The sequence below is a fragment of the Sminthopsis crassicaudata genome, chromosome 3 (assembly GCF_048593235.1).
Source record: "Sminthopsis crassicaudata isolate SCR6 chromosome 3, ASM4859323v1, whole genome shotgun sequence".
Lineage (NCBI taxonomy): Eukaryota > Metazoa > Chordata > Mammalia > Dasyuromorphia > Dasyuridae > Sminthopsis > Sminthopsis crassicaudata.
The window spans coordinates 333,955,030-333,967,399 of NC_133619.1; the positions used below are offsets into that span (position 1 = coordinate 333,955,030).

The 12,370-nt window shown below is 35.4% G+C and overlaps 1 protein-coding gene across 1 annotated transcript in view; it reads right to left on the reverse strand.

Moving 5' to 3' along the window:
• The window catches only part of ITGB5 (integrin subunit beta 5), a 192,069-nt gene that overhangs the window by 90,458 nt on the left and 89,241 nt on the right, over positions 1 to 12,370 (reverse strand). The window contains exons 6-7 of the mRNA XM_074301446.1: positions 1,327 to 1,488; positions 846 to 941 (exon numbers count right to left, since the gene is read on the reverse strand). Of these exons, the coding sequence (XP_074157547.1) occupies positions 846 to 941; positions 1,327 to 1,488 (258 nt within the window). The remainder of the gene's footprint in view (positions 1 to 845; positions 942 to 1,326; positions 1,489 to 12,370) is intronic.

The window sequence follows — 12,370 nt, forward strand, 5'->3', positions numbered from 1 at the left end:
AAGCAAATTAAAAAGCAAAAAAAATAGGAGATTAAGTAGAATAATAAGAAAAAAAAAACACTTGTGCCATTTTCCCATCTTTTAGGAACTTCTTAGAGCAAAAGGGGAAAGTGGGGGGAGGCAAGGACTTCAGGAAAAGATTGAGTGGTATTTAACAAAGATAGTCTCATCACTTCAGTTTTGACTGCAGATTATTAAAAGCAGAGTAAAAGTAGTCAGGCAAAAAGATACGTTTCTCAACTTCCAGGACCCCAGGTCAAAGGGAAGTGTTGCAGATATTAAAGAGTGAAAAGGAGGAAGAAGATGCAACAAGCCGATGTTCTCCCAATGCCAAGGAGCACAGAATCGAGAAAGAGCTATCAATCTGTCAATCCTTTCTGGGCCGGGTGAGGTTTCCCGTGTTGCTTGATTTGACTTGATTTTTTGACTTGATTTGACTTGATTTTTTTTTTTATTTTGTTTTATTTAAATGAGCACAAGCTGTATAAATAAAACCAAGTTTCCTATTTTATACTCCCTCCTCTCCTCAATGGTTTCATAAAGTTACTTCAATCACTCCAGAATAACAGCTCACATTACTATAGTACTTTAAGCTTCTAGGTATAGGATCTCCATAAAAGTATTTCCATTCTGAGATAGCATTCTCTTTATAATGATTTCAGAGTAAGGACAAGAATTTCTTTTTCCTCTCAATCTCTCCTATAAAATAGGACCTATATAAAATAAGAATACTCAACCAAAGCTGTTGACTAATCTACTCCCATTTTTTTACATTTTTGACCTCTTTCCCCTTGAAATCAGAATTACTTTCCAATGTCAAGAGCCCATGCCTTTAACCCCTTTACCTTGTATAGCATGTAATGGTTCTTTGTTACAGCAAATATCAGGTGGATGTTGTTCTCTGCCAATTTCTCTCCAAGAAGAGCAAGCGATGGATAGTCCTAGGAACAAGACCAAAAAGTATTTGAGACTTTCCAGAACTCACGGAACTGACTTTCTGGTGTCCACTTAGCAGTTTAATCTTTCTATATAGGACACCTTTTCCGTAAGAATAGTTTAACAGTCAATACCCACACCTTTCAACAGGAAGGAGAGCACCCAGGAAACTTCAAAAGGACAACCTCAGTCTACCTACAGTCTATGAGAGTTGATGGACCCAAAGCAGAAACTCTCAAAGCACAAAACAGAAATTGTTGGTTTTCCTATATAATGAACCAAAATACAACTCTTTAACTTTTCCAGGCTTCTTTTCTGGGCCTAACATCCCTTCTTTTAAAGTATATAACTGCTTGTCAGGGAATTCAAGAAGGTAAGTCGCCCACTTACCATCTGCTTGGATGCAGTATATTCATTGGCTTCGTTCAGATGGCACTGCCCATCATGTGGCTGCACCAAGCCTCCTAGTTTTCCATCCAGGGCAATGTGTGGCACGTCATCTGATGTGAACACCAACAAGTGGAGAGCTTCCTTCCGCCAACCAATTTTCTCCTGTGGGAAGAAAAGACAAATGAAAATACCTGAGTCCTTAGCTAAGGTCTTTAAAAAATTATTGTTATAGCTTTTGTTTATAAAACATATACATGGGTAATTTTTCAACAATGACCCTTGCAAAACCTTGTGTTCCAACTTTCCCCCTCCTTTCCCCCACCCCCTCCCCTAGATGGCAGGTAGTCCAATATGTGTTAAATATGTTAAAGTATATATTAAATCCAATATATATATATATACATATATATATATATATATATATATACATATTTATACATTTATATTGCTGCACAAGAAAACTTGGATCTAGAAAAAAAGAAAAAAATCTGAGAAGAAAAACAAAAATGCAAGCAAACAATAACAGAAAGAGTGAAAATGCTATGTTGTGTTCCATTCCCATAGTTTTATCTCTGGGTATAGATGACTCTCTTCATTATTGAACAATTAGAACTGGTTTGAATCATCTCATTGTGAAGAGAGACACATCCATCAGAATTGATTGCCATGTACAATGATCTCCTGGTTTTGCTCATTTCACTCAGCATCAATTCATGTAAGTCTCTCCAAGCCTCTCTGTATTCTGCCTGCTGGTCATTTTTTTACAGAACAATAATATTCCATAACATTCATATATCACAATTTATTCAGCCAATCTCCAATTGATGGGCATCCATTCAATTTCCAGTTTCTGGCCACCACAAAGAGGGCTGCCACAAACATTCTTGCACATACAGGTCCCTTTCCTTTCTTTAAGATCTCTTTGGGATTTAAGCCCAGTAGTAACAGTGCTGGGTCAAAAGATATTTAGCTAAGGTCTTTAACTATTCTTCAAGGGCTTTGGAATGAAACAAAGGTGAGTGACTTGGTACATCCATCCATTCATAGCCCACGTGTAAGAACATTGGGAAGTATTCCAAAGACATATTGACAAAGAAACATCCTAGGAAGGAGAAGCTTGCATAAACATGGATGTATCTCAGAAAGCTTTTGTCCAGATTGGCCCATGAGCTTTCTCTGTGTAATTCAACAAGTTTTTCAAACCACTAAAAGTATTCCTGACCCTGATTTTCTTACATGAAACATACTCTTGTAAATTATCTGCAATATTTACCCCACATGACTTCATTGATTATTGTATATTATCGTGATTGAATTTACTACCTGGCCAGTTATGGTCATTGAACCAAATACCTTCTCTATGATATTTTAAGTAGACCCAAGGAAATGTGAGGACATGATTCTAAGGGGCTTTGCCCTCTCAAATCTCTGGACAGATGTGTTTCCCAGTTCCCTGAAAAAGTCTGTTTTATAACTAAGAAAAATTAATGGAATTAAAGCATTTCAGCAAACAAAATAATTTGGTAAATAATTAAGTTATCCAAATGAAATATTTTTAAAAATAGCAATGTGATTGGGGGTGGGGAAAGTAGATTGGAGAAAGAACTTTATGATACTTTATTGTTGCTATGCACAATGTTCTCTTGGTTCTATTCACTTCACTTAGCATTAGTTTAGATAAGTGTCTCCAAGCCTTTCTGAAGTCATCCTGCTGATCATTTCTCATAGCACAATAATATTCCATTACACTCACATTCTGTAACTGGTAGGCACTGATTCAGTTTCCAGCTCCTTGCACATCATCTGGTTCTTATCTAGTTCTATTTTTTTTTTTTTTTTTGTACATCTGGATCCTTTTTTTATACTACTTTAAAAAGCTGTTGGGCACCAAATAAAATTTTCTTTATGAAAAACAAATCTCTTCACCCTATTCATTTATTATGAACATACATGGAAGGTAAATCCTAGAATTAATTTTCTTTTGTATTGAATAGGAGATAAGAAAAACAAAGGAGAGATGTCCTTTTGCAATTACCACGTTTGCTCACAGCACTCAAGGTTTGTTATCTAATGGGGAGTTCCCATCTTTCTATTACAAACAGCAGTGGCAGTTGAAAGCCCATTACAGAGAATCCTATGAATCATTGAACTCCCTAGCCCTCAGTTTTCTACTATATTAAATGAAGAGATGGTTCTAGGTGCTGGACAAAATTTCCTTTAAGCATTAGATCTAGATTTCTATTATGTGATAATACATATATTGGGCAGCTTAGGTGGCTCATTGGATAGAGTACTGAGTTCAAATCTGACTTCAGACCCTGAGCAAGTCAATCCAGTTTGCCTCAGTTTCTGATCTGTAAAATGAGCTGGAGAAGGAAATGGCGAAACACTCCAATATACTTGCCAAGAAAACCCTAAACAAGGCCATGAAAAGTCAGATATGACTGAAAACTCTACAACAACAAAAATATATACAACATTCTAAAACAATATGCCCTGCCTCTGCTATGAGAAGAATGACATGTTTCATTAACTGTTCTCTGGGACCATTACTGGTTTTTCAATTATCCTAAATTTAATTTCCTTCAGTGATCTTTTTAGCCTGATTTCTCTCTAAAGTAAAAGTTCTGAGAACTTTTAAAATATTTTAATAATTCTATTTAAATATAATTTGATTTCACTTACAATCCTATATGCTTTATTTTATGCATTTTTAAAATTTCAGAGAAGGGGTCCACGGGTCTTACTATAATTCCAAAACAGACTGTGATATACAAAAAGTTAAAAAAAAAAAAGGGTATAGACCAGTACTTCAAACTTAGGGCACTGTCACAAGTATGCACTGCTGCACACACTCTAGGGAATTTTCATAGCCCTGACAATGGCGTTTCTATAACCATGTTATAGAAAAAGCAGAAGCCACCCAAACAATGGGTTTTTAACTTGTGCTAAATGACTAAAAGGTCAACAAAGCACTCAAAAGTAACCAACCTAAGACACCAAAACTTTGTCGTCTTTGTGTCATGGAGCTAGAAGTCACTCACATGTACTTAGTACATAGGGAGTAGAACAAAAAGGACCTCAGAAGACTATCTAGTCCAACTCCATCATTTTTACAGATAAGAAAATTAAGTCTCTGAGAGCTTAAGTAGTCTGCTTAAGGTCATGCTGGTAATAAATGGTGAGACCAACATTTGAAGAATTACAGCCTTTGAATCCCAGATTGTAAAGGGCTGAAACTCTGAGTAGGTGCACTTGGACAACCGAGCACTTAAGGCTAATTTCTGAATGGACAATACTCTATTAGAATGTGCTTGGAAAATGGCCCTTCCCACTATTCTGTGCTGGATCAATTATTTGGTGTATACAGAGAATTGTAGAAGGGACTAGGAGGTGGATTAAGACAAGCCAGAGTTACTTTGGCAGTAGAAGAGAAGGAAGGTGGTGGAGATCCTGCGTCCATCCAATTCACGTCTACCCTTTAAGACCAAGAATAAGGACCAAGGACTTTTGCTTATCCTGACTCTGGTTGATTCTAAGATATCCAGGGTGCAAACTCGGTCTCCACACCAGATTCCATTGCTTTATCTGTTATATCATAGCTTCCTCCTTACACCAGAGATCACTTAAAAGATGAGGAAACTGAGACTTAGGAAGTGATTTACCTGTAGTCGATACATGCTAGATTCGGGATATGAACACAGGCACAATAGATAAAGTGCCAGGCTTAGAGACAAGAAGACCTGAGTTCAAATCTGAATTCAGATACTTACTAGCTATATGACGCTAGGCAAATTATTTAGTCCTGTTTGCCCCAGTTTGCTCATCTGTAAAATAAGCCTGAGAAGAAAATGGCAAATCACTGTAGGAACTTTGCCAAGAAAACCTCAAATGAAGTACAAAGAGTCAGGCCCCACTAAAGTGATTTAACAACAAATAACATGACATCTCTCTAATTCCAAATACTAGGCTCCTTCAGTTATATTCCTAGGAAAAAACTCTGTGAGATTTAAAATTGCTGGGAGCACTAATGTTTCAATGCTAAATCCGTAAAATGATTTGACCATTCTGAAAAACAATTTCATGAAGAAAGTGTCCATAATCCATACTCTTTGACTCTGAGATTACACTTAGGCATATACTCCAAAAAGATCAATGATTTTTTTTTTAAAGTTCCCAAATATACCAAAATATTTGTAGCAGCATCAAAGAACTAGAAGCAGAAGAAATACTCAGATGTTTGCGAAATGGCTAACCAAGTTTTGGTGCAAAAATGTAATGAAACAAATGACATGGTGAATTACAAAAAAATGATGGGAAGATTTCCATGAACTGATAAAATGATGTAGAACCAAGAAAATACCATGTACTCAAACTATATAAATGGAAAGAAAACAACACAAGACAATCAAAACTGGTCCTGTGAAATTATAACTACTAAATAAGCTTGACTCTCCTCAAAAATTGCTTAATGGGAAGGCATCTCCCTGTTTTTTGGAAGTAGAAGAATATTCTTTTCCATATTAGATTCTCATGTATTGACAAATTTTGCTGAATTGTCCCTTAACCTCCACCCTTTATTCTTTAACCCCTCTACCCCCATCACTCTTCTTCTTCTTCTTCTTTTTTTTTTAATAAATGCCTTGTTATAAGGAATGGTTTCCTAGGAGTGGAGGGAAGGATAAATATGGATTTTCCAAAAAGTCGTTATTTTAGAAAATGTTTATTGATTTTTATTATACTTTAAAAAGTATCTATATATTTTAAATGCATTTTTACAATTAAAAAAATTTAGTTATTTAATATTTTTGCATTAGCTGTATTTTTCATTATATCCCTCTTCCTATTCCCAGTCCTTTATAGTAAAGAATTTTTAAAAAGAGAAAAAAATTGCCAAGCTATATGTGAATATCTTCATTGATAGAAGTCAGACAAAGCCTTTTGATTACTTAAATGAATGAAGGAATTCAGGAGCTTCAGGGGTTGAAAATATAAACCAATCTCTCCATCCCTAAGGATGCTTGAGTGATCAAGAGGAACAGACACTGTCAACTCTTATTTACTTTTGCTAATGGATGAGCCAGACATGACACAAAATACTGGATAACTAGATACAATAGTATAGAAGAGGCTTATTGTTTCCACATTTTTTTCCCCAGCTAGGAAAGAATAATAAAGGTAAGACAGAAGAGACCCACATTCACATTAGACCAGAGCTGAATGGGAAGATTTAAAGAGAAGCATGAGTAAAGAACGAAAAGGAAAAAGGAGAAAAAGATCCAAGAAAAGATCCAAAGAATAAGGTGAAGCAGGTGATTAGGCAGAGTGGATAGCTCAGTAGAATGTCACATATTCTCTCCACCATTAGCCACAATTTTCTTTGGCTAAGAAATAAGTTCTGGTTATATAATGGCAATAGCTGGTAATAGCAGTGTTGGCAGTTGTGGGTGAGTTTTTCAGTACTTGCTTAGTCGAGAGCCAGGACTGGCCTTCCAAACTGGAAATTTTACAAGTGATGGCTCATTAGCGTATTTCAATTAGAAACAGCCTTCCCTGCTGACAGCTTGGACTGTATGATGATCTACACTGAAGCCTGTAGAGTTTGAAGAAAGAAGCTCTGGGAGAAGGAGATATGGGCAGATAGAGCTCCAGTCCGGAATCAGGAAGATATGAATTCAAATCCAAATCCAAATTCAGATACTGGCTGCGTGATCCATCAAAATGGGGATGATAGAAGCACTACCTCTCAGGGTGGTTGTTTCAAATATTCTCTCATTTGGTCCTTGCAATATGCTTCGCGCAGTACCTGACATATTTTTGTTGCTATTCCCATCATTTCAGCCTCTTTATGATTCTATTTTCTTGGCAAAGAGAGTAGAGTAGTTGCTATTTCCCTCTTCAGCTTATTTTAATGACAAAAAACCTGAAGCAAACAAAGTTAAATGACTTGCTCAGGGTCACACAGTTAGTAAATGCCTAAAGCCAGATTTGAACTCAGGAAAATGAATCTTCCTGCCTCCAATCTGACAATCTACCCATTCAACCACCTAGCATGCCCATCATGCCTGATGGATAGTAAGAGTTTAATAAATACCTCTTTCTTTCCTAAGGACTCTAGCACAAAGAAATGGGAAATTTGAGTCTCAGGTCTAGTTTCACTACTAACTAGATATTTGTTCTGAACAAATCACTTATAGGACCATAGGCTTATAGAATCTAGAACTGGAATCTTGGATATCAATTAGTTTAATTAAATCTTTCATCTTATGGATGAAAAAACTTTAACCTAGAAAAGCCAAGTGACTTCTTGCCCATGATCAGAGTCAAGACTAGAAGTCAGAAGACCTGGGTTTGAGTTAATGTATGTTAATGTTTAAATTACTTAACTTCTAGAGGTATTAGTTCCTTAAAATACAAAATAAGGCATTTAGACTTTAGGAGTTCTCCATCTGTGAAATAGAATCACAGACATTTATTTCCTTAGTAGTAGTCATGCTACTAGAGACTTTTTCATTGCCAAAGATGACAGAATCATCCCTAAAACACAAGTGACAATTAATGCTTGCTGATTATCAGAACTGGAAAGAACCAGGGGTGTGCTAGAGCCAGCTTCAATCTGAGCTAATTTAAATTTTCCTTGTAACTGTTTTCTACGTGGAAATCAGCTTCTTCAACAAATCAAGGCCTGAGTTACTGTTTTGTTGATTGGCTAGATGTAGAAATGTTAGCAAATGTTAGCAGATTAAAAAGCAGATAAAAAGAATATAGTGGGTAGGTTTGTGACCCCTCCTTCCCACAGCTGGCTATAAATGTATAAATACATAATTATGTATATAAACATAACAAATATAGAATGTACACATAATATAATGTAATCAATATTTAAAATGTATAAATATTAGTACAACAGTATTTTAACATAATGGTTTTCCTTTATAATCAATCCTATGCATTTTATCCTTGAAAACATAAAATTTTAAAAATATTTAAGTTAAAAAAAGATTTTAAAATGTTAAATGCTTTAAAACAAATATTAAAATTATATAGATAAACTTAACAAAACATTATCTGAGGGGGAGTCCATTAGCTTTATCAGATTGCTGAAGGGCAGGGGAAAAGTCCAGAATCTCTTCAATCCTCACTATGGTTCTTTCCAGCCATGTGCTAAGAAATTCTGTTTCATTGTGGGACCCTAATATCCATGAAACTCATTACAACTCTGGGTAACCTAGTAATAATTTCCTTTTCAGCAAACATTTGTTTATCTACTGTTTGCAGGTCTCTATAGGGAAAATTGGAAAAGATGGAACCTTTGAGTTTAATAGCCAAATAAGAGACAAATTGAGGGTATTCCTGTTAAGGCATGACTAGGCCAATACGGCTTCTAAGGTTGCTTTCAATTCTGAGATTTAATTATTTCGTGTTTCCTAAAGTCTATCTAAATGGACAATGAAGTGGCTTAGTGGTTAGAGTGCTGGGTCTGGCTTCAGAAGAACCTGAGTTAAAATCTGGCCTCAGATACTACCTGTGTGACCCTGAACTAGTTCCTTAATTCTGTTTGCCTTAGTTTCCTCATTTGTAAAATAAACCGGAAAAGGAAATGTCAAATTACTCTAATATCTTTGCTGTGAATTTAATTAGTTAAAATTAATTTGAAGGGTCAGACAGGAAATTGTTTTCAGCTGAAAACAACTGAATAAAGAAAAAAAGGAGCTCTAAAATGGTGCCCCTGAATTTGAATAATTAAATGGTGAAATGGAAAATTTGTCCACATTTTTCCAAATAAAACTGAGACCTAAACTTAGGGTTTCCTAAGGTTTCCCTAAACTTAGGGAAGAAAATGAAAGATGATTAGGGGGAGATTTTTAATTAATTAGAATGACAAAGAATTGAGGCTTGTAAAGATGGATTTTGTGGTTGTGTTTGGATTTGGTTTCAGACCTATGTGACAGCTGACACAGTGATTCAGCCCTCCCCAGTGCCTGGCAGACAGTATTTCTGTTTTCAGTCTGGCTTGGTGTAGCCACCACATCTCTAATCAGTCCGTCTCTGGGAGCATATTCTTCCTACTGAGTCCTGACTTCAGGAAATCGTTGCTTTCAGCATCATGTTGACATTGGCACAGTTTGTAGCCTGCAGCTAAACAAGAGCTGGAAGGAAAGGTCTTTTAAATCAAAACACTTAATTACCTCTCCTACTCCCAGGGACTGGGGTGAGTCAGAAGCCTCTGCTTAGACATAGTCTTCTCATGAGTCTTTTTCCTCTGGTCCTGAGTCAGGGCTATAATGACCCCAATAGCAGCCTTCCCATCCCCCAAAATAGACAAGTCTCAGGGATGTTCAAAAAATCCATGTCATTGTCAGAAAGACCAGCAGTAAGGGCCCAAAGCTCCTTTCCCACTAGAGAGGAATCTGAATCTAAACTAGCCTTCGATACCTCCCCTCTCTTTCTCTTCCCTTGCACTTGAGCCTCCCCTTTTCATTACCAGGAATCTACCACCAATCCTAGGTCCAGCATCTTCAATCCTATTAGCCAAGATCTTATCCTGCTAGCCCCAATAAGAATACCTACCATTAAAACCCATTTATATCAGTTTGGGAAAGTGCTTCATTCTCTCTAGGGCCCTAGTAAGGCATATTCAATCCTATTTTGGTTCCAGAAGACTAGATATGGTCGTATGATCTTACTTAAATGTCCTTCATATTTGAAGTGTTTCCTTAGTTTGTACTGTAAATATTCCCAGCATTCTTTCATTTAGACAAAAACAAACCTTTAAGATTCAACCTACAATTTCCTGCTCTTCTCATTCTAAATTCTCTCTTCCTTAGAGAACTCACATACTCTCATGCTTTCTATTATGAAGAGACACTGTGGTGTAATGGAATGATCATCCTATTAAGAAACAGTTTCAGGTTCAAAGACCCTGCTCTTTACTTACATGTCCAAGAAAAAATAGAAGTAGTCAAGTAAATGAATTTATTATAGGAATAGAATAGAGTACTCTAGTGTCATTAAGACAAGTATAAATAATACAAAGAAATGTGAAAGACCCTGATGAAACAACACAAATTTTAAAAAACCAGAACAATGGCGTACATATGAATTAAAACTAGATAAGAGTTAGAATGAATAGACAAAGAATCCTGCTACATATTTCATGGGAGTGATTAAAAATTATTTTATGGGTAAAATTAATTTACCATAAATATTCCTAGGTGATTTAAGTCATTTGCATTCATGTTTAATATTTTATTTTTATTGAAACATGTCATTTTTTGGAAATAAAAATAAAAGTAGGACCTGGACTGAACAGTTATAGTCCAGTAAGAAGGACATTGGATTTGTATTCAATGTGAGATTATTTATTTATTATTTATTAAAGTTTTTTATTTACAAAACATTGCATGGGTAATTTTTCAACACTGACCCTTGCAAAACCTTCTGTTCCAAATTATCCCTTCCTTCCCCCACTCTCTCCCCTAGATGCCAGTAATCCAATACATGTTAAATATGTTAAAGTATGTGTTAAATCCAATATCTGTATACATATTTATACAATTATCTTGTTGCACAAGAAAAATCAAATCAAGAAAAAAAAAAACTGGGAAAGAAAACAGAATGCAAGCAAACAACAACAAAAAGAGTGAGAATGCTATGTTGTGCTCCATCCTCAACTCCCATAATCATCTCTTTGAGTGTAGATGGCTCTCTTCATCACTGAACAATTGGAATTGATTTGAATCATCTCATTGTTGAAGAGAGTCATTCAATGTGGGTTTAAATTCCAACTCAACTGCTTATTATGACCTTATTAAGGCAATAGATATTTCTGACTTTCAGTTTTCCCATTCATAAAATGAAAATTTAGATTTAGATGATGTCATAAGTTTCTTAATTCTCATCACGGACAAGAGGACACAGGAGGAAATGAAATCTTTATAAACGTCTATGATATCAATGAGTATCAATTTTTTATAAGATAGGGTACTTAATGGTGTCATGTACCATATAAAAGTCAGGGAGAGCTAGGACAGAAGACACTATACTTACTATGGAAATAATTTTTGGTAGAATAATGTGAACAGAAATTAATTGACAGGGGAGAAGAGCATTGTTTTCTTTATACAAATATTTTTCATTTTATAAAGAGATTCATCATAGCATTTCTTCAAATTGTTCCTTAGAGCAATTAAAATATGATTTGATGTGTGCAACAGGTCCTTTCATGGTAGTAAAGAATTGGAAAAAGAGTAAATGCCCATCAACTGGGAAATGGATAAATAAGTTAAGGTATATGAAAATAATGGAATATTATTGTTCTGTAAAAAATAATGAACAGACTGTTTTTAGAAAGGCTGAAAAAGATTTACATGAATCAAACAAGCAGAACCAGGAAAATATTGTATCTAGTAACAGCAAGATTGTGCAATGATCAAGTATGATGGACTTGCTTCTTCTAAGCAGTTCAGTGATCCAAGGCAACCCCAATAAACTTTGGATGGAAAATGCCATCCAACGACAGAGAGAGAACTATGAAGACTAAATGTAAATCAACATGTGCTACGTTCACTTTTTTTCTTTTTCTTCCTTTTTTTTTTCATGGTTTTTCCCTTTTGTTCTACTTTTTCTCTCCCAACATGAGTCATAAGGAAATATGTAAATATACATATATGAATATATGAATATACATAAATAATAAAAAAATAATGTTTCTACATGTAACTGGGGAAAACAAAAATTTTAAATAAAATTAAATGTGATTTGATTCACCAAAATGCAATAGTCAATGAGACCAATCTGGATTGAATCAGCTTCTAACCTGTGGATGTCTGGAGTCTAACAGAACAGACTACAGACAGAAAAGTCAGGAATTGAACAAAAGTTTAATTTCAAAGTGATAGAAATGGTTGCAAATAAGGAGGGATCTAGATACATGTGCTGGAGCCCTATCCCTAATGGGGGAGACCTGAGGCAGGGGAGATCTCAATACTTCTATCAGTGACTATCCAGTGAGGATAAAACTAACTGTAGCCCTGACAATGGG